The sequence below is a fragment of the Dipteris shenzhenensis genome, chromosome 27, assembly GCF_047967505.1.
Source record: "Dipteris shenzhenensis isolate YYH24624 ecotype China chromosome 27, Dip_SZ_1.0, whole genome shotgun sequence".
Taxonomy (NCBI): domain Eukaryota; kingdom Viridiplantae; phylum Streptophyta; class Polypodiopsida; order Gleicheniales; family Dipteridaceae; genus Dipteris; species Dipteris shenzhenensis.
Window position 1 is genome coordinate 43175865 of NC_141622.1, and position 22400 is coordinate 43198264.

General features: G+C 44.0%; 1 protein-coding gene across 4 annotated transcripts in view; it reads right to left on the minus strand.

Moving 5' to 3' along the window:
* Positions 1–515: 515 nt before the first annotated feature.
* LOC147884338 (alpha/beta-Hydrolases superfamily protein) overlaps positions 516–22400 on the minus strand; it is a 53842-nt gene continuing 31957 nt past the window's right edge. For 2 of the 4 annotated variants that reach the window (XM_087398682.1, XM_087398681.1), the window contains exons 4-7: positions 19818–19932; positions 19461–19583; positions 19049–19262; positions 516–1034 (exon numbers count right to left, since the gene is read on the minus strand). In XM_087398682.1, coding sequence (XP_087254808.1) covers positions 849–1034; positions 19049–19262; positions 19461–19583; positions 19818–19932 — 638 coding nt within the window. In that variant the 3' untranslated portion in view covers positions 516–848. Of the gene's footprint in view, positions 1035–19048; positions 19263–19460; positions 19584–19817; positions 19936–22400 lie in introns of all 4 variants that reach the window. The other 2 variants (XM_087398680.1, XM_087398679.1) reach the window with 1 other exon arrangement.

Consider the following 22400-nt stretch of genomic DNA (forward strand, 5'->3'; position numbering starts at 1 on the left):
TGAATGAAAACAAAAAAAATTGGAATTTTGTTGTGTTTGTCTGCATTCTACCACATTTGCATGGCTGAATGGTGTGTGTTGAGTTGTAGCATTAGAATTCTACACCATAACTAGGAAAAAAAAGCATGTTACAAAAAATGGGAGCAATAAAAATAGTGTAAGTTAGTACTTACCAATAAAAGTGAAATCTTTGAAAAATAAAAAACCATCATTCTCTGAGAAAATCTTCCTCATATGGTGAGAAAGAAAAGGGATGAAGTAGTCTCATTAATCATTTGCAATATTATAAGAAATAAGAAGACTTCATTCTCATTCATTTCCAATATATGAGAATGAATAATTAGATGAAGAATCTTATTCTTTCTTAATGAAATGATAAATAATCTAAAACGGGAGCAATATAAATAGTGAAAGTTAGTACTTATCAATAATATTGAGAATGGATATCTCTCTTAGTGCATGTGAATGATGGATATTCATTCTCATGTATTGAGAATGTCTCTCTCTCTAAGTGCACATGAATGAGGCATATTCTTTTTCATATATCGGAAACAAATTTGAGGATAAAGAGAATTTACATTGTCTTTCATATATTGAAAGTGAAACTAACATTTATTTCTTCATCATATTAAAAAGGAATGCTTCCTTTTTTTAAATTGAGAAACGATAATTGCCCATGAATGAAGTAACCAATGGATGCCTACAGATCCCACTCAGGGCACATATCGCAGTCCTTCAGATAGTAGTAGTGACGGCCTCAACCATATGATCATTGATGCAAACCATGGTTACATATAAGCATCTATAAGACTGTGTTCTGTACAAACTTATGCACCATTTATGACTCCTCAATGCAGGAGGTAATGTACCCACTGCTCCAAAACTCCAGGAGAACCATACCAGGGCCTCTCAGGATCTTTGGCTCCAACAGGGGAATGATAAACACCATCTAAAGTAATGTTTATTGCAGCTTCAAGGTGAGCTGAAATTTCAGGCACAACTCCATCGCCCCATACATCTGCCTGTCCACAAACCTGTCAAATAAAGCCGTTTTAGAAACTGGACGTATGCCTTTATAACAAGAAACATCCCGGCAATTTTATGGCTTATACTTCACAAATCAATCACCGGAAGTTCTCCGTTTCTCTGTGATAGCATCCCAGAACCAATATAATGTAAGCCAAATGCTACACTTCCATACCTCTGTGATCTTACTGACAGTCGAAAATTAGAGAACACACCTACTGGATCCCATCATATTAAAAATATAGGTGTCCCTGACATGAGATTTAATTTGATGTCAAGAACATTGGAGATGATTAAATCATTAAAATTGCTGTCTGGTAGTTATAGATTGCCTGTCCAAGATGGCACATTTATTCCAACGACGACTACAATAACTGCGCCATGACTAGCCCAGTTGTTGTGGAAAAAATTAGTTAGTCTTTATGGGCTGCCAGCAGACACCATCAGTGATTGCAATCCGAAATTTATGGGTCACTTTGGCGTGAAGCATTCAGAAGTTGGACACAAAACTAGCAGCTGATCATCCAGAATCAGATGGTCAAACAGAGTGAGTGCATTAGATACTCAAAGACGTGCTTCATGCTTATGTTTCTTGTAAGCAATCTGATTGCAACGAGTATCTCCTAATGCCTGAATTCAGAGCCACTAAGCTGAGTCCATTCATGATGTATGGTTTTCAACGACCATTGGGCTCTAGAACATCAAGGTTCAAGCTGCTTCTGAGTTTCTGCAAGAAGAACATGAGATGTTGTTGTTTGCTAGAGAGAACTTACACACAGCTCAAGATAGAGCTAAATTCCATGCTAATCAGAAGCGTTTGCCTCGCATGTTCATGGTTGGCAGTTTGTTTATTTGAGAATTCTCAAAGATTCTCAGCCATGAGGAACTAGAGTAGTTTAAAAACTATCCGCTCATTTTTGTGGGCGTTATCGTGTGATTCGTCCTACTGTAAGGTGTTTTTAAGGTGGAAGGATGTGATGTCCCCTTCAGGACATACTATGAGCTGGCACTAAAATGAGGTTAGGTCCTAGCATATCACCCATTTAAAGGGTTCCTTGTCAACTCATGGTGCTCATGGGAGCCTTGATGCTTGAACTTGATGGCGTACAAGCATTGGCAGCTATTTATACCTTTCTTGAACTGATGAAGCTATGCCTTGTCGACAATCTCGGGCTGCTCCAAATCTGGCACTCCTGTCACTTCCGGAACTACAAAAGGCTTGAGCCAACTCATATGGAATATAGATGAAAGTCCATGTCATGGGTAGCTACACCTTCATGGACACATCGTTGATGACCAGTAATATTGGAAAGAGTCGAAAGCTTTTATGCGAGAGCTTTGGAGATTTCTTCCCAATCTACTTGAGTCTTATCTTTATGATGCAGAGATAGACACATTGTCCTTCCTTGTAAGTTGTAACCAACATCGCGTCTGTGCTTTTGGGACCAAGTCCGGTACGATTTTTAGTTGGTATAGAATGTAGATAGCATATTCACTAGGGGTAATCAGTGCTAAGTGTTAGATATCAATGCTCCACTCTCATGTAATCACGCGGGAACCAGCTAACTCTACTTGTAAGCCCCCCATATGAGGAGAAGGCATTGGAATAGCTCGGTTATCCGGTAGGTCCTGGTTTGGACACCAGATGGGGGCCATGTGTGGCCTGATGGCTGGACGGAGTTGGCACACTGCCAACTAGGCTACATGCAAGTGCAGGAAGGCATCCCATGACTGATCGCACTGAGGGTAGGCAGAGCATTTCTCGGGGCAGCCCACTTGCGGGGCCCGTTTGGAGCCCCAGATGATCCCGGATGGCTGTGGGCCAAACGGATACCGTAGGTTAGTTGCTCTATTTTGTGCCACGGTTCTATCGTGTGGTCGGTGGCCTATTTCGGGACCGACCTCCAGTTGGCCGGTTTGGGCGGACTGGGTCGGTCTCCCAATTGGGTCTAACTGACTACGACTAGTGGCTATATAAGAGCAAGCCCGTGAAGCCCATTTCATCACTGGCTACAGCAACCCTGATTCCTTAGCATCCAGTCTCCGTCCTCTACTGTTTCCAGCACGCCATCAAAGCTTCTCTCACAGGAGCGCATGGCTGGGAGGCAGCGCATCTATTGTATCAGTTTTACAGTAATCAAATTTTTGATTCTCCATACTATCTGTTTTTCTCTCTTGCGTACGAGATCCTGTTATCTGTTGAGCACAGACGTTGTATTGTTTTCTTACACTAAGGCCCAATGTAATTGGCGTCTTTGGGCTCAGATTTACAATCCCTGCTAGATGTAGTTGTAGGGGTTGTGGCCATGCAAGTGGTTTGGCCCTCACCTTTTGGGTATCACTCATTGTGGAGCCCAGATTCCTCAATGATGACCCTTGCAATTAGGCTTCATCCCCACATCCTCAAGGTGTTTCATGGTGGTATGGGATACCATCTTTTCTTGGTGGTTGCTCACGAGGTGGCCTTGGACTTTCAGATTGGGTGACTGGCAATTTCCAGGAAGAGGTGAACTAGATGTCCAGTCCTTATGTCATCTAACCTCTATGTGAACTCTTAGTCAGCTGTCTACAATGAGTGGTTGAGAATATATGGAGCCATAATGGATCGAGGAAAGAGAGCCTATAGCCTCTTATAGGCAGCACATCCAATCAACCCCCATGCATATGAAATTGACTATCATGCACTTCGACACATTAGGCCCATTAGGGCCAATACTATTGAGTGATGTAGGGTGGTACCCTACATCTCGCCCCCCTTTCCCCCCCTCCCTTTCATCTTTCTAAGCCTGGCTTTCTCAAACTTGAGATGCACGCAATCTCCTTCTTGGAGGTTCATCTCCCTCCTATGCTTATCTACAGCTACTTTTGCTGTGACCTTTCGATTGCTATCTAAACCTGAGGGAAGGCTGTATCGGGGCCTCGAACATGCTTGATCAGCTGCAAATATATCAGCCTTGGTCCTCAAAAGAGGTGGTGAAAAGAGGAAGAGGAAGAAGAAAAAGGAGCAGAACTGCTGGACAAGAGTGGGCTAGAACTTCGGGATCTTTGCCCATGCTTCTTACTCCCTCTTCTGTGATTCCTTCTTTCTCTTGAAGCATAATACTTTTCTGATGGTGAAGAACTTTGGAAACGCCTTCTTGAAGAATGGTGTTGTCTAGGGGATTCTTTTGAGGCAAGAGAAGTAGGAGAATGCCTTTGGTTAGCTTCTTTGGGTGAAGAAGTAGCTTGCTTGGACATAATCTCAGCAAGTGCTGAAATCGAGGTGTCTGCTTCAACGACTGGTACTCCTTGATTTCGGCCTTAACAAATTCTTCATCTAGATCATCATTGGGTCCTATGGGACGCCTCTGACTGGGCCATCTATGGCTGAACTGCCATGTTCCGAAACCATGATGTGCCATAGACAATTGCAAAGCCCAACTCCTCAGAAGGAGGTAAACACGTCACAGTTGAAACGGAAGCCAACCTGATGGGTGATGAACCAAGGATAGGAGTGGCTTTTGGTTGTATGGTTGAATCAATTGTCCAAGGAATCGGGACTCAAAAATAGTAAACACATATTGAATCGCAGCTCCAAAGGCCTAGCAAAACATGTGGGGCTGGATCACAATCAAATAGGGACTCTTTGTCTGGACCTTGCTATCGAAAATCTCTCTTCCGATATGAATATCTCTGAATCACTGAATCTGAGTATTTCTTGGATCATGGCCACCAAGAAAAGTGGCAAACCTGAGCTCGGATACCATTGAAACCTTAGACACGACCTTCAACTCATCTCTTGTGGTTAAATCGCAGCACTTGGGTGAATTTACATGTGGGAAAGAGTGCCTGAAGCGGGCTGGAATCTGAATCGCAGCAGGGAAGAGCAATTCACAGCAATCTGAGTGCAAGATGGAAGATGGGAGTTGAGGAGAAGGGAGAAAGAACACCGCACTAGGCGCCAGAAAGAAGGGCTGCCCCCCCCCCCCCACCCCCCCCCCGCCCTTTCCTCCCTGTCATGTGCACGGATTGGTATATGATGTGTACTGGGGTACACAAGACTAGCTCAGGTAGCCTGGGGAGGCTTAGGCCTAGGCAGGCTTGATTCTCAGGTTGAGTGGCAAGGGTACGAACTAGTTAGAGGTCTTCGCTATTTTTGGCACATTGGGCCCGAGTCTACATAAGGGGCCCAGAGGTTCGGTTCTTGAGGAGCCGATGGGAGCAAGTCTCGTTCCCAGGTGCTAGGTCTAATCTTGGATTGAGTCGTGGACGCGCCTGCATCTTAGCGTAGCCCAAGGTCCAGTAGCAGATCCCAAGCCTCTAGGCACCGTATGGGACACCAAGCTGGTTAGGATCTGGTTGGGAGTTCGTGCCAGTAGCTCAGCTCGTGGCTTGGAGGGAACATCTCCTGATTCGGGATTGCATCCTGTAGATGTCATGGTTGAGTGGTGAGCAGCCTGCTCAGATTCCTCATGTTTGGTGTGTTCTTGTGTTTGCTTGTAGATCGAAGGTTTCAGGAGTGCTGGGGACGTGTCAGTTGGTATCAGAGCCAACTCCTGAGGTAGGAATCTCTGTTACGAGTAAATTTGGACGAGATTTCCTCCAGGTATGCCTCAAATTCAAAATTTGTGTTCATGCCCTGCAAGCGCTTGTTGGTTCATCGTTTAAGGATTGTGGTTCTGGATTGGGAAAGTAGGAGAGAAAGGTGTAGTTAGGAGGGAGCAGTGAGGTCTGGGTGGAGAGGTGCGAAAGGAGTTGCTAGTTAGGCACAGGGCTGAGGCGGAACCCTAGAAGACCCCGTGCACGGGATGGTTGCGTAGTCGACGTAAGGGCACGAAGATGGAGAGCACGGAGAGGTGCGCGATGGACTAGAGCAGGGATGCGATTAGGATTGAGCTATTTTTGGGGGGGTCTGGAGGCTAAGAAAAGCACCATCCCCTCCAAAATCGGAGGGTGGGCTTTTCAAAAGCAGGGCTTTCCAAAAGCCTGGCTTACCCACTTTAAAGCTGGCCGGTTCGCTTCATTACTCCAACCCGTGGACTGCGCACTGCGCAAGTGTGAAACCCCTCCACCCTATCCGGATCGGAGCCTGTCACGTAGTAAAGCTTGCTGCAGACGACTGTACGGAACAACACCATCACCGTGAGCTTCGTCAGCTAGAATTCGGGGGGGAGGTTCTGTGGTTCATCAGGTTGGCTGATCGTCAGTTCGGGATCAACCTTTCTTGCCCTCAGCTAGCCTTGCTCTTCTTCCGTCATCTCCTCTCCTCGTGGCCAGCTTGCACTCTATTCCAGTCTCCTAGCTCCAAGCCCACATGTTGCTTCTCTCCTCTAGTCTACTCTCTTCAAGAGATCCGATTTCAGTTATGGCTGATTCCGTAGACCCCGGGCTTGCGATGGGTGATCAAGATATGAATTACCAAGCAAATAATGACCAGAGCCTCTACGATGATTTGATTACGAAGACTGCCTTCAGTGAATTCACCACTACTCTCGATGAAAAGTTTGAGAGGGTTAATGCCAATCAAGCGGGGTTGACACAGCAACTCCAAGGGATTCAGACTTCGCTCTCGCTTTTGATTAGCACAATTCAAGCGCTCATTCATGTGGATGCTTTGGCTTCAGTGTTAGGTCCAAATATCACTCCAGATCCTTACCCCGGAGATCAGAAATCCAAAACCAAGGAGGTGGTTGACACTTGGTTGCACAAGTGGCAAGTACACTTCCCCGATGAAAAGAAGATGCAGCTTGCAACAGGGTATATGTCAGGGAAGGCTTTATTGTGGTGAAAGGAACTTCAACTGAAGCCTGCAACATGGATTGAATTTGAAGAGGTCTTCAGGAAAGAGTTTCTGAAGAAGGAGGAAGATTATGATATCGCAGGCAAGCTCAAAGCCCTCGATATGTCCAAGCTGAATTTGACTTTTGAGGCCTATCTTCAGAGGTTTCGTAATTTGCAGACCAGAGCTACAAAGATGGATCCCGTCACCTCGTTAGGTTTCTTTGTGGATGGCTTGCATGACTCGTACAAGCTACAGATCGAGAATAAGTGTACTACTTTGCAAGAGGCCATGAACTATGCGCGCATCTATGATGATACCATGGCCAGCGCAAAGGGAACCACTATTGCCGACACGAGTCGGAAGAACAAGAGAAAGTTCTTCCAGTCAACAACTGGTACCGGGGAGTTGAAGTCAATTGACAACGCCTCCAAGAAGAACTCGACTCAGACGAAGAATGGTTGAGCCCGTTTCCTACGCACCTTGAAGTTGAAGAAAGGACGTTGCTTTATATGCGAGGAGCGGGGCCACACTTGAAGTGATTGTCCAAGCGCAAGAACCAATTGCAAGCATTGGGACCAAAGCTCCATGCGGGACAAGGTACCAAAGCTAAGGGAGCTAACCAAGTCTCGATGACAGGTATTTCTGTAAATGTCATTACCTGCCCACTTTCTTATAATTGTAACTTTTAATAATTCGTTATTTGGCCCCCATGACCTTTTTCGAGTTTATGGAGAAGTAAGGGACCAAAGAGACCACATTCTCTTTGACCCAGACAGCTCTCACAATTTGGTTAATTACAAACTCGTGTAGAGGATGGGGCTGTCCACGACACCTAGCGATCACACCTAAGAGATGCAGCTTCCAACTGGGAAGCAGTTTTGGGATCGTAAGGTCGACACACTTTCTATCCGATTCAAGACTACACAACTACTCTTACGTGCTATGTCATGCACTTGGAACATGTGGACTTGTTAATCGCAATAGAGTGGTTTAAAGCCCACAATATTCGGATTGGATGGAAAGAGCATACACTCTCTTTTTTGGACAAGGACGCCCATTTTTGTATTCAATGTGATAATATTCCCTCTTCTCAAGGACCTATTGTATCTGCGATGCAGCTTCGGAATATAATAAACACTTCTCATTATGATGTGTATCAATGTGTTTTGATTCCGCTTTCTTCATTTGTTGTCTCTGTTAATTTAAAAAATGATTCAAGCATGTTTGAACACCGTGAATTGAGAACGTTGTTAGATGATTTCATGGATGTATTCCCTGCTCAACTCCCAGAGGGTTTACCTCCAGAACGGACAGTAGATCATCGCATAGATTTAGTACCTGGGGCTCAACCTATTAGTATTCCACCCTATAGGATGAGCCAGCTTGAGGAGGATGAGTTAGCTTCACAGCTACAAGATTATCTGAATATGGACTATATTCGCCCAAGTAAATTACCATGGGGTGCACCTGTCCTCTTAAGAAAGAAGATAGATGGTTCGTGTGTTGGGATATCTCAAGGTGTATGCCTCAGGCACACCTTATGTTTCTATGTGTGAGTGCTAGAGGCACAGTTAGGTGCCCACAAGCACAGTTAGGTGGTGGAAAAGCCACATAGGATGATTGAGTGAATCTAGGAGCAGATTGAGGAGATGATTGTGGAGCTTTGAGGTCATCAGTGATGTCAGTGACCTTGTATGAGGTGCCTACTTAAGGACCTCTTTCTTCTTCATTCTATAAGCAAGTATTCTGAATTTGTGTCAACTCTACTCTTTCCTTTCAGTGTTCCAACATGGTATCAGAGCCATTTGATCCCCCTTGAGCCCATTTTTGCCACATCATCATCTTCTTCTTCATCTTCTTCTTCTCCATTTTCCTCTTTCTTCCCAAAATCTTTGAGAGCTTGGTTCTCCACCTACAAACGACCATTGCCCAAACCCTCTGAGCTGGAAACTCCTCTAGTATGGGCGAACTTCCACCTGCAAGCAATTGAAGAAAAAACGTCTGTGGTGGCTGCCATTCTCCAAACAGCGAATTTCTTCTGTTGCTCAATACTCCCTGCCTGCTCCGCCATTGCCTGAGCCCTCTTAGGAGTAGATGGGCGACCTCAAGACGAAGATTTTGAGCTATTTTTCAAGTCATTTGGTTCAGTAACGAGGGAGAAATCGTCAAAACTCAGTTTCAGCCTGTAGCAACTCTCCCGGGCAAAAGTGCGCACCATTTCGTCCAACCTCTGTGCTGGACCTTCTCTGGTATATGAGCTTTCTTTTGCTTTAGAAAGCCCTCTTTTCCTTGCTTTGAAGAGTGAGCTACAAGTCCTCCAAGTTAAGCTTTTCATTTTTGACAGTTTTGGACAAGTTTTGAAGATGATGCTACATAAAATGCTACTCTAGCATTTCTGAGCTTTTGAAGTTTTCAATAACTTCACTACAAGTGTTGCTTCAGTTTTGTTTTGACTTGCTAGACCTGGTTGTGATTGGAAAGTGTTTATTTCATCCACTCCTATGAAGCGTGCAAAAAGTAGCATCATTGTTTGAAAACTAGTCACTACTATTTGCTACATCAAGTGCCTATACTTTGGAAGCATTTCAGTTATTTTTGCCTTGTAAGAGAGATAGACACTGCCCAATATCTGGGTTAGACCCTCTCATGGCTACCTTATATAATCTTGAGAAGTTCAATGGAAAGGGCTTCCATACATGGCAAATGAAGGTAAAATTTGCATTGATGCGGGAGAACTTATGGGGACTTGTCAAACCTACTCCTACCGCTTCTTCTACGGCCTCAAATGCTGGAGAATCTTCAACTCTGACACGACCGGCAAGGGATCCAGCAAGAGAAGAAAAAGCATATGGTATAATTGCTTTAGCTTTGGGTGATGATTACATACATCATATATCTGACTTGGAGTCTCCATCGGAAGCATGGCAGAAGCTAGACTTGATTTTTGGTGCAAGCTCTCACATATCTAAACTATCACTTAAAATCTCTTTCTTTGAATTAAAGATGGCAAGTGATACTACTTTAGCTGCTCATGTCAACTATATGCGGAGTCTTATGACTCAGTTAGCTTCTATCAACTCTCCTATCACCCCTGATGATGCTATGGCAGTGCTACTTAAGAGTATGCCTGAAAGTTTTGATCACATTGTGAGCACTTTGAAGAATCTTCCCAATCCAAACCTTGAAGGCATTATCTCAGCTCTCCAAGAAGAAGAAAGACATATGGAGTTAAGGAAAGGCAATGACACTGCTTATGTTATGAAATTCCAGAAGGGCAAGTATTCTCCTTGCAATCACTGTGGAAAGACAAATCACCTTTCAAAGGACTGCTTCAAAGTAAATCCATGCAAGCACTGTGGCAAAAACAACCATAGTGAGAAGTTTTGTAGAGACAAAGCAAAGACAGAAAATGCAAATCTACTTACAGTGAATTTGCCTCCACAAGATGAGGCATCCCATGAAGATTATGCATTTTAAATCATCTCTATGTATGCTCCAGATCTCTTTTCTTTTTATGTCAAGGTACTCAGCCTGGATAGTCCTCCAAGATGAATGAAAATAAACTATTGTGTTGTGTGTGTTTTGTAAACACCTCTGGTCACCTTATGATGTAGGCCATGTGTATGTTTTGTTCCATGGTACCTCTGCAGACATTGTGTGCATGTACATGCAAGGGAGATAACCATTGGAAGGTCTGTTTGTATCCCTTTCTGTTTACCTTACACCCAAGGGAACCCTTGCTAGCATGAGAACCTAGCCATAGATTTATCCTTGACCACCATGAGATGGCATGAGAAACTATGAGACTAGATGTATCCTTGACATAGCCTGAGGCATTTCCTTGAGGGGGGGTTTGTTGGGATATCTCAAGGTGTATGCCTCAAGCACACCTTATGTTTCTATGTGTGAGTGCTAGAGGCACAGTTAGGTGCCCACAAGCACAGTTAGGTGGTGGAAAAGCCACATAGGATGATTGAGTGAATCTAGGAGCAGATTGAGGAGATGATTGTGGAGCTTTGAGGTCATCAGTGATGTCAGTGACCTTGTATGAGGTGCCTACTTAAGGACCTCTTTCTTCTTCATTCTATAAGCAAGTATTCTGAATTTGTGTCAACTCTACTCTTTCCTTTCAGTGTTCCAACATCGTGGAGGATGTGGGTAGATTATAAATGACTAAATAAAGTGACAATTAAGAATTGATACCCTCTTACTTGTTCCAATGATTTGATAGACCGTTTGGCTGGAGCAAAGTACTTTACTAAGATTGATTTGTGTACGGGTTATCACCAAATCCGTATCTATGCTCAACACATAGATAGAACCGCATTCCAAACTAGGTATGGTCACTACGAGTTTCTCGTATTACCTTTTGGTTTGACCAATGCTCCTGCTACCTTCTAGCAAATGATGAACGATTTGTTTCGAGATTTTTTGGGCAATTCGTTGTCGTGTTCTTAGATGACATCTTGGTATATGGCCGAACACTAGAGGATCACATTGGACACCTCCGGATTGTCTTAGTTATTCTAAGATAGCATAAGCTCTATGCCAAGATGAGTAAATGTGACTTCTTTATGAAAAATATCATTTACTTAGGTGACAAGATTTCTTCTGAAGGTATTAGCATTGATCTCGATCGTATCCAAAAGGTTTTGGAATGGCCCATCCCTCAAACAATGAAACAACTTTGTTCTTTCCTAGGATTCACGCTTTTTCTACGGAAGTCTGTGCGTGATTATTCGAACATCACAGCACCCTTGACCAACATATTAAAAGGTCATGGACGCACGTCTACCCAGCCAATCTCTTGGAATGATGCATTGAACAAGGCTTTTGAAACCTTGAAGCTAACTATCAAGGAAGCTCCTGTTCAATGCTTTTGAAACCTTCAAGCTAACTATCAAGGTCTTATGTTCTTGCATTACCCGATCCTACCCGGCCTTATGTTCTAGAGGCCAATGCGAGTGATTTTGCGATTGGAGCAGCTTTATTCCAAGAGGACAGACCTGTAGCTTTTGAGAGTAAAAAAGCTAGACGACACCCAATATCGTTGGCCCACACTAGAAAAAGAACTATATGCAGTTGTGTATGCCCTAAAGGTTTGGAGACACTACTTGTATGGTTCGAAGTTTCTTGTATTGACAGATCATTAGTCAATCAAGTATGTGTGTGACGGGTTTGAATTGAGGGGACGAAAGGCTAGATGGGCAAAGTTAATGCACGATTTTGATTATGAAATACGTTATCAAAAGGGTTCCATGAATAGTGTGGTGGATGCCTTAAGTCGAGTCAAGTTTGTAAATGCAATGTCATTTACAGAAAGATCCTCAGACCTATTTCAATCCTTGAGGGGGCTTTGCGCAACTGATAGTCATTTCAGTTCTTATTGGCAGAAATCCAGGATGGGAGATCCATGGTTAACCAGGACTTAGGGATTGTGCCACCTACGGTACAGGCGGCGAGAGGTCAGTGGATGATTAGGAACGGCTTGTTGTTCCGGAATGGAAAGATATGTGTGTCAGATGTTTCGGATCTTCGATCCAAGATTCTCAGGGAGTGTGATGATGCTCCTAGTGCTGGACATCCAGGTATACATTAGACTCTCTCTCTTGTAAAACATACCTTTTATTGGCCTAAGATGCGTGCATTTATTGAAAACTATGTGGTAGGTTGCTGGATTTGTCAGGTTACTTAGGCAAAACGCCTTGGAAGCGCGGGTTTATTACAGCCATTGCAAATCCCGGGTAATAAATGGAAAAGCATTTCCATGGATTTTATTACCGGTTTGCCTAGAATGCACAAGGGTCATGACTTCATTTGGGTCATAGTTGACCATCTCACAAAGATGGCTAGATTCTTACCTACTAGATCGACCATATTAGCTGTTCAATTAGCTCATGAGTTTGTGGACCACTAGTTTAAGCTATATGGTTTGCCTTCCGACATAGTCAATGACAGGGACTCAAAGTTTACAAGTAACTTCTGGACACTTGTTTTTGAGAAGTTTGAAACTACTCTAAGTATGAGTTCCTCAGATCATGCACAATCTGATGGCAGTACAGAGAAGGTCAACCAATTGGTTGAAGATATGCTTTGGGCATATGTTTCTAAGAGACAGTCTTCATGGGAAGATTATCTCCCCATGATAGAATTTGCTTATAACAGTGCAAAGCATTCAAGTATTGGCTACAGTCCTTTTATGCTTATGTACGGGTTTCAACCTAAGTCACCAGTTATGGTTGGGTTCAAGGGAATTCAAAATGATACTGCAAGGACATTCTTGCAAGATATGCAAGAAATGTTGCAGTTTGCCAAGGAGTCTATTAGAAGTGCCCAAGATCGGGATAGATTTTATGCTAATAGACATCGTTCACCTAGAGAGTACTCTGAAGGGACGATGGTATATTTACGTATTCCCAAGGAATCCAAGAGACTAAGTACTGGATTGGTTCCGAAATTATCCCCCAGATACTGTGGTCCTTTCAAGATTATTAAATGAATTGGACCAATTGCATATAAACTATAATTGCCTCCTGATGTTAAAGTACATCCAGTGTTTCATGTCAATAGACTGAAAGAGTTACTGGGTGCAAATGATCAACTTGTTTCTCCTCAAGAAATGGTAGAAGTTACAGATTTGATTTTTATTCCACACGAGCTTGAGAGTATTCTTGAATTCGTGAAAGACAGATTCGTAATAGAACTATCATGGAATACAAGATCAAGTGGGAGGATCGTGTTGAGGAGGATGCAACATGGGAGACATTACCGAATCTCCAGAGGACATTCCCAGGTTTTTTAGCGAACTGAGGAGTGATTTCTTAAAGGAGGGGAAGTATGTCATGTGCACGGATTGGTATCTGACGTGTAATGGGGTAGACAAGACTAGCTCAGGTAGCCTAGGGAGGCTTAGGGCTAGGCTGGCTTGATTCTCGGGTTGAGTGGTAAGGGTACGAACCAGTTAGAGGTCTTCGCTATTTTGGTTAATTGGACCCAAGTCTATATAAGGGGCCCATAGGTTCAGTTCTCGGGGAGCTGATGGGAGCAAGTCTCATTCCCAGGTGCTAGGCCTCATCCCGGATTGAGTTGCAGATGTGCGCTTGATGTTAGCGTACACCCAACAGCAGATCCCAGGCCTCTAGGCTCTACCTGGTGGTATGGGACACCAGGTTGGTTAGGATCTAGTTGGGAGTTCGTGCCAGTAGCTCAACTCGTGGCTCGGAGGGGACATCTCCTAATTCGTGATCACATCCTATAGATGTCATGGTTGGATGGTGAGCAACTTGCTCAGATTCCTCACGTTTGGTGTGTTCTTGTGTTTGCTTGCAGATCAGAGGTTTCACGACTGCTAGTTGGGGACGTGTCACTGCCCCTTGAAGGTCTTTATTGCAGTAGAATAACTTTGTACAGCTGGCTCATGGAGGGAGCATGACATTGAGTACAATTCTCTTAGAGCTCAGGGGTTCTTTTATAGACTAGGCCTAGCTTCCTGCTTTTCCCAAAGCTAACCCTGCGTTTTAGTCTAGAATAGGCTACTTTTTACAAAAGCTAGCCTTTACTTCATTTCTCCATAAAGAAAACACTTTTCTCCAGGTGAGGCGCCTTTTATTAGCTTTGAACTCTAGTGGGCCCTCCATAAAGTAGGGTGCCACTTATTCTTGTGCTTTGGCTCTTGTGGGACCTACTTTTTGGCACTTGCCCTTTAAATTTTGGGCCTTTTTGCACTCTTCTTGGTCCTACATATTCAAAAAGCATTTTCCAACACTTTAGCCCATTAGAGGTTAGTCAAATGCATGCATTCTAGTTCTTGGACTAATCCTAGTCCCTTGTGGACGTCCCCACGGTTGAAGTAAATAAAACTTGTTCTAGTTAACCGAAGTCAACTTTCTTTGACCGAAGTCAATTTAAAAAAGATACCTCTTTATTTCTTGGGAGAAGTACCGATCGGTGACACCCCCTAGTAGATCCTTTGTGTTACGGGACAGCTCCAAAGACACTGCGGTATCATCTTGAAGTCTCTCTTTGCACAATGTTGGTACTCCCATCCAGTCGCGATTGCTCGAAACATGTTAGTCCCATTGGGCCACCGTCCAAAGAAATATGTAAATATTTTGTGGACAAAGGCTAGTCCATTGACGAGACTAGAATCTGGTAATGACCTCCTTCGGCACTTCTTGCTCTGCCGAATGCTGCACTCTCAAAGGGGTCCACATGGACGTAGCCGTGGATGTCAGAGATGCATGTTGTGTATGAGAAAAGGGAACCTTTTAATTCCCTACTCTAGAAGGCCAAAAACACTTACCCGGGTCCCATAGGACCTGTTGAAGGGGACATCCCCCAAAGCCATCACTGCAATTGGTCCTAGCTCAAGGTGAGTGGTTGGGTCAGTCAATGATCCATCCCCTACCAAGCCTACCAACAACCCTAATTCGTTGCCACTCAAGCATATCCAGCGCCCCATCCTCCTCCTATCTCTGATCCATTTGGCCCCCCTTTGTAGTTCATGGGGTGGGAAGCACAAGCAGGCTCGATACATGAAAATGAATCATGGGGTGGGAAGCACAAGCAGGCTCGATACATGAAAATGAAATTGTGTCCTACAGAACTATCCATACCAACTCGGGGGATTTGAAGCTTTGTGCAAACCATTCCTCTAGGTTTCAGGGATGGTGGCGTCTATCCTCTCTAGGTGTGAGAAGGCTCTCACATTGTGGACACATTTCGCAAGTTCCTCATGTTAATTCCATGTAAAAGAGCAATTCCGACAGAGACTCAAAGGTTACTAGTCCATTTTGGAGGGATTTGTTTAATAGCTTTGGTACAAAGCTTAATTTTTCCAGCAACTCTCATACTTGGTCCAATGGTTCAACAAAGATTTACAATCAGTTGGGCTTCGATGTATTGAAGAATGTTATTTGTAGATACACAGTCCCAGTAGTTCCTTCCATTGGTATAAGGGCTGCTCAAAATGCCCATTCAACCAATGTGGGTAGGACTCCCTATGAAGCTGCCTTCAGAAAGAAGTTCAAGACCCTTCTCACCAAGACCTCCAAGAAGATGTCACATCAACAAGTCTTATGAGTGAATCATGGAGAAAGTCAAATATCGCATTGCCAAAGCCCAAGAATCTTACAAGACCCATGCTAACAAGCACAGACGACAAGTGGATACAAGGAAGGGCAATGGCTCTATCCCCACATCAATTAGGAAAGACTAAAGCAAATCAGAAAGAGTGTCCAAAGCTCTAACATCAAACATTTGGGCCCTTTTCAATAATCTTGGTAATCAATGATTTGTCCATGAAGTTATAGTTACCCATGCATGGACCATGCATCCAATATTCCACCATGTGTCTTGGCTCATGCCTTATGTAGTCTGGCATTCACAGCAGTACTAGAAGTGGAGGAGCTCAAGATTAAAGTGGTTTAGCTAGAGCAGATTTTACTTCATATGTTCAAGAGCTATACAGGCAACCGCCAATGCTTATATACAGTCAAGTTCAAACTGACACCGATGAAGCACGATGTGTCAACAAGGACTTCTTCACTGATTTTTGCAGCATACAAGGAGGATTTGCATCTCCCCTAGTTTCAGCTTCAGCAGGAGGGGATGTCATGGGCATCTCCTAGCCCATGGCCATGACTATCCACATGCCAGCACCACAGCCCAAGAGCAGCCAGCACAAACTCCAGGGTAAGGCAGAACAGCTGCACAGAAGGCAGTGCAATGCACATGGATGATGTCAGCATATATGGTGGCTGACGTAAATAGTGCAGGTCAACAACAGCAGTACAGGCGGCAGAGCATTGATTGGCTGCTACGCAGTCATACAGTAGGCAGGGGCCTGCAAAGTAGCTACAGTAGCACCCACCTACCACGTGGAAGGTCAAGTTGGTTAGCAGTAGAGCAGAGCAAATCGCATCCTAGCAGAGGGGTCAGGCAGCAGTCTTGTCAGCCAAGATTAGGGCTCCAGCCAGCTGAGCACGAGGGGATTCCAAAAGCTATATATAATGGATGACTCCCTCCCTCACTCTTACCAGCCCCTGTAGCCTTTAGCTCCAGCCTTCAGCCAGAGAAACCCTCAGTCTCCGATATATCCAAAAGAATCCACAGAGCCTTGGGCATCCGTTAGAGAAGGAGAAGAGAAGCAGCCCACCTCTCTCCATCTCTATCCTATAGGAAGGGACATCCCCTCATTTGCAGCTGTAACTTCAGCCTTTTGGCAACAATTGTATCTCGACCTATTGGAAAACAATAATAGTAAGAGCAAATACTTTTTATAGAGAGAAGGGGAAGGTTAGTTGGGAGCGCAGGAGGGGGTTGCAACCCAATCCCACATTCATTTTCACACACTGACAACAGAAAGGACACAAGTTTTGTGTCTCTCTCATTTCAGTACATGTTTCCACACCTACAAGTAGGTAACATGCTAGAGAGAGAGTAGGGGCTTCTAAGGAACATGCCTCACACGAGGGCAGAGGCAGAATTCTCACAAATGGATTTTCACAAAGGCGCTCTCATTGGATACCATCGACCCACCCCAATGGCTTGGCTACTTTTCTAGGATGAGAGTCCCTCTCAGAGTCTTCTTCGTGGATTACAATGTTGACGTTGACTTGCCCTACCCGGTTTTGTGCACCATAGGCCAGGAGGATCCCTTCAGTTGTAGTTAGAGCCTTGAAATAGAGTCCGGTGGAGGATCGCCTCCTAAAGTCTCTTAATTGGTGGAGGATCAGGGTGATTGGTCGTCTGGGGTGGTAGACCATAAGGGGACGGTACACACAGTGGCATTTAAAGGGCAAACCATTGAGAAAGGTGCAGTGGGACCCAAGAGAGTAGTTCAAGTTGTCTTGGTTGGGCAGAGCAGAGAGGATAGTGGAGGTGCCCTTCTTCTCCTCTACATCCTGCATTGGCATGCATTTACAGCTGAATGTGTTGCCTTGCAGCAAGTCACAGGAGTACCATTGGTTGGGGCAGCAAGTGCCTCATGAGATATTGGCCCTGTCTCTAGACTAGCGTTCAGGCTGTGGTTGGTACACACGGGGAGAGATGGAACTTCCCGTTGAGGTAAGGAATGTCATCGAGACGATTGCCCATTTCTTGTGGAGTTGCCTTGCAGCTCAAAGGATTTGCCAATGTCCTCTTATGATTGTTGCCAACAGACGAAGGATTCAGTAGGCCTTCACTTGGGGCATGGCGGTGTAGTTGACTGAGGGAGGACATGCTTTCCCCATTGAGATGATCTCCTCAATTTACCCGATTGATAGTGTGAGTGTCATTAGTCAGGACATTCAGGACTTCCCTCTGCCTTCCTCATAATCTTTGGAGCTCCCACATCAGGATTGTGTTTAGCATATGGTCACTAGTATTATGGCCTGGAATATATGGGTAGCACACTGCAGTTTGGTGCGGGGGGGCAGCAGATCTGTCCTCAAGCCACCTTTGACAACACCTGGCATGATATCATCTACATTTTGCAAGCCATTTGGGAGCAGGGCATGGAAGGGTCCAGACTGATCGCTGAAAGGCCGGAGATATTCTGAAAGGCACGGCCTATGGGTTCCTTTTATATTTCACAAATTGAGGAATCTGTTGGTTGTAAAACCCTCCAATTTGGCTGTTGGCACCTGCTTTTGGGACACCTGGGGTAGTGAGCTGGGTCCCTAAGAGGGCTGCATAGCAGTCTGCTTTTCCTTTGGTCATGCCTCACGGATAGCTGATCCTTCTATTGTTTCGTCCAGTTTCTAATACATGTCTTTTATCTCGGAATCTCTTTCTAGCCCCATCAAAATTTCAATGCTTCAAGTAATTAGAAGGGTATAGGAAGACAAGACCACTAGGTAACAATGCATTGAACGAAACAGTTTGCATCAATAATTGGAATTGATCTCATCATCAAGAGGTACACTGCAAGCTTTAAAGGAACCATGTCTGCAATTACCGAGGGCCGTGATAACAGAGCAATTATCACAACAACACAGGTCCTAACTATATTAGTAGCTTTTTTTGCTTCACTATGTATGTGCATCTAGATTCTAAAAGCACACAAAGAAGCTAATTACTGGATTTTTCATTTGCTCTAGTGCCCGCTCTAATGCCCAGGTACAACTCAGAACATCACCTTCATTTTTCAGACCAGAAAATGTAAATCTCATTTTAAAAAATGATTTTACCTCCACCAAAAGCTTTGAAAATGTTGTTGACTCCTAGGCCGCTGCCTTCACACTTGAATAATTTGGCATTGAAATCAACAGACCATACCTGTTTGTAACCCTGCCCCACTATACGCGCTTGGAGAGTTGGCACCCCTGGATTCATTTTGCCACTATTTGTAAGATCCCTATTGGTGTCCTCTGAATTCCATCTTTCAGAAGCAGTCATCAGTTTTTTATCATCTGCAGCAACAACAGAACCAATCCCTGTTGAAGCGACCATTGGTACCCGAGCAGGAAGAAAGCGGTCACCTTTCAAATACCTGTGCATCACAGTAAAATTCAAGTCAATGCACGTCTAGGAAGACTCTAACTCTTTTTGCATGTGTGATTACCATTTGTTCACTCAATAGAAATACCTTTGCGTATGGTTTTCTCCATTAAATATCATTTAACAAGGTGAGATAATCTGGTGCTAATTGATGAATTCCAAGGCTAAAGTAATCCGCAAAAGAAAGTACCTGCCTGCTACACAAACATATCTGACATGTGGTGCAAAGTGTGTGCCAGGGCACTTTTCATTGACATAATCAAGGAGGCCTCTTGTCTGATCCACAACTCCGGGGACTCCTTTGGGAGGTGGTCTGTGGAGAGATGCAAAATCTCAGCAAACAATCCAAGTGAGAAAATAATAAGACAATGGTCAACTGTGAGTCAATCCAGACATCATACAACAGGAAAGTTGTCTTCACAATTCCAAGCCAAGCTTCAAAGCAAAAAATCACACTGTAAAACTGTAACTTGTGCTAATATGTTTCTGTAAGGTGGTTCCAAAAGACAAAAGCAGAAAACAAAAACAGAGTAACCAACGTTCTTACAAATGCGGAGTCCCAAGAGACAACAGCAGAGCAATATCATCAATGCCAAACTCTGACATGTATACCCGAGCTAGCCAACCTCCAGCAGAATGGCCAACCAAAGACACTGTGACATCTTCTGCATCCAGCGCTCCAGTATTAGCAGAGAGCAGTGCGTACAAACACAATGTTTACATCATGCATTCCACTCTGACAGGAAGGGTGATCTACCCACTACAATACGTACAAAAATGATTCAACTAGTGTTATGGTTGGATAGCTTCAGGATGTTTTAGATTTGCAACGATGAAGAATTACACTTGAATTCAAAGGAAATAAGAAACAATATCAATTAGGGGCTTATTTTGTAGCACTTAGGTCCAGGGAGCAAACACAAAGATAGCCATCTGAATCATAAAAATGTAAGCGCTCTAGACATTTTGAAAAATAAGATGAAACGAAGTCCGAATAAACAGATGAATGCAGTAAGTCTTAGGATTTTCTGGTAAAAAAGCAACTTCGTGTGCAATAAAGATGTGAATGTACTTTAGCATGCGTCTTCAAGGGTTGAAGCAATTAACACTGTGAGCATCATACCGCAATTTTATTTTATGTTTAGACTTAAGTATCCTTGTTGATGACTTCATTTTCTAAGTTGAAGGCATCCCTTCAATTACATTTCCTGTAGTTTCTAAAACCACACCTTCAATTAGTGAGTCACTTGTATGTAAAAATTTCTTTAAGCGCGAAACATGAAAAACCGGGTGCACCTTACACCCTTGTGGTAATTCTAATTTATAGGCTACCTTGCCTATTCTCTTTAGAATTAACCACGGCCCACAGTATCGAGGTAATAACTTAGCACACTCTCCTGAAGTCAACGACTTCGAGTGCGAAGAACTCTGAGAAAAACTTTTTCTCCTTCCTTAAATACTCTTATAGACCGGTTTTCATCCGCATACACCTTGGCTCTATCCATAGCCTGGCGGATATTAGCTCTCGCAAGTGCTAGCATCTCCCGCATCTGAACCACAAAGTTCGCGGCACTATGCACTTTCTGAGGTACTCCAACTATAGTTGGATTTGCTGGTCTATAACCATAGTTCAGCTCAAACGGACTGAACCCTGTAGAGGAATGTTTTCTATCATTGTAGGCAAACTCCAACAATGGCAACCACTTGTCCCATGTATGTTGCCTCAATGACACATATGCTCTCAACATATCCTCTAAAGTCTGGTTGACTCTCTCCGTCTGACCATCCGTCTCAGGATGATCCCCACTACTCATTCCCAACTCAGTCCTTAGTGTCTCAAATACCACTGTCCAAAAATGACCGGTAAATCTGACATCTCCGTCTGACACTATGGATCTAGGCAATCCATGCAGACGAAGTATATGTCTAATGAACAAATCCGCCACTTGCGGGGCACTAACAGACTCTCTAGTCGGAATGAAGTGAGCCATCTTGGTTAGACGATCAACCACCACAAGGATAGAATCATACCCTCCTTGTGTTGTAGGCAGCCCTACAATAAAGTCCATGGAAATACTCTCCCACCTACTTAGTGGTACTTCCAAGGGCTGTAAAAGTCCGGGTGGCTTCACCCGCTCGACCTTACTTACTTGACACGAGAAACACCGTGTCACATATTCATGAATATGCTTTTTCATCTTTGGCCAAAAGAAATCTCGCTTCACGAGATCATATGTCTTCTCGACCCCTGGGTGTCCCGCACATGGGCTATCATGCCACTGTCGAATGACTCTCTACCTGAGATCATTCTGACTAGGTACTACAACCTTGCCATTTCTTTTCAGCATACCATCCCTTATGGTATATCTTGCATAAGTTTGGCCTTTTCTGGATGCCACGTCATCCTTTTCATTTTCCCTGGTTTTTAACACATGAGCTTTAGGCCATAAGCTCTGGACAAACTCGTCCACCTTTTGAGTTTCTCTAATTTCGGTCATTAGAGCACTCTCTAATACCGTGAAACTCAAGTTGTGCATAATGCAAGACAACGCATCAGCAACCTTGTTATCTTTTCCTCTTCGGTACCGAATCGTTAAATTAAACTCCTGCATGAGCTCTGCCCACCTAGCTTGGCGGCCCCTCAAGTCAGGCTGTTTACAAAAATGTTTCAGAGTGTCATGATCCACATTCACATAAAACTATGAACCATACAAATAATGCCTCGCCATGTTTTCAAAGCATGGATAACAGCATACAACTCCAATTCATGAGTTGGCCAATTCCTTTGAGAGGGAGAAAGCTTCTTGCTTTCAAAGGCTACTGGCCTTCCCTCTTGAAGGAGGACTGCTCCCACCGCAATGCCACTTGCATCGGTTTCCAGGAACAACGGTTTCTGGGGATCAACTATTTTTAACACCGGTCCTGTGACCATAGCTTGTTTTATGGTGTTAAAACTTTCTTGTTGATTCTGTCCCCATACAAAAGGTACTTTATCTGAGGTTAGATCAATCAATGGCGATACTATTTCGGAATATCCTTTGATATGCCTTCTATAAAACTGGACAAACCCCAAGAATGATCGCAACGCGGTCAGACTCTGAGGGATTGGCCAAGTTAGTATCGCAGCCAC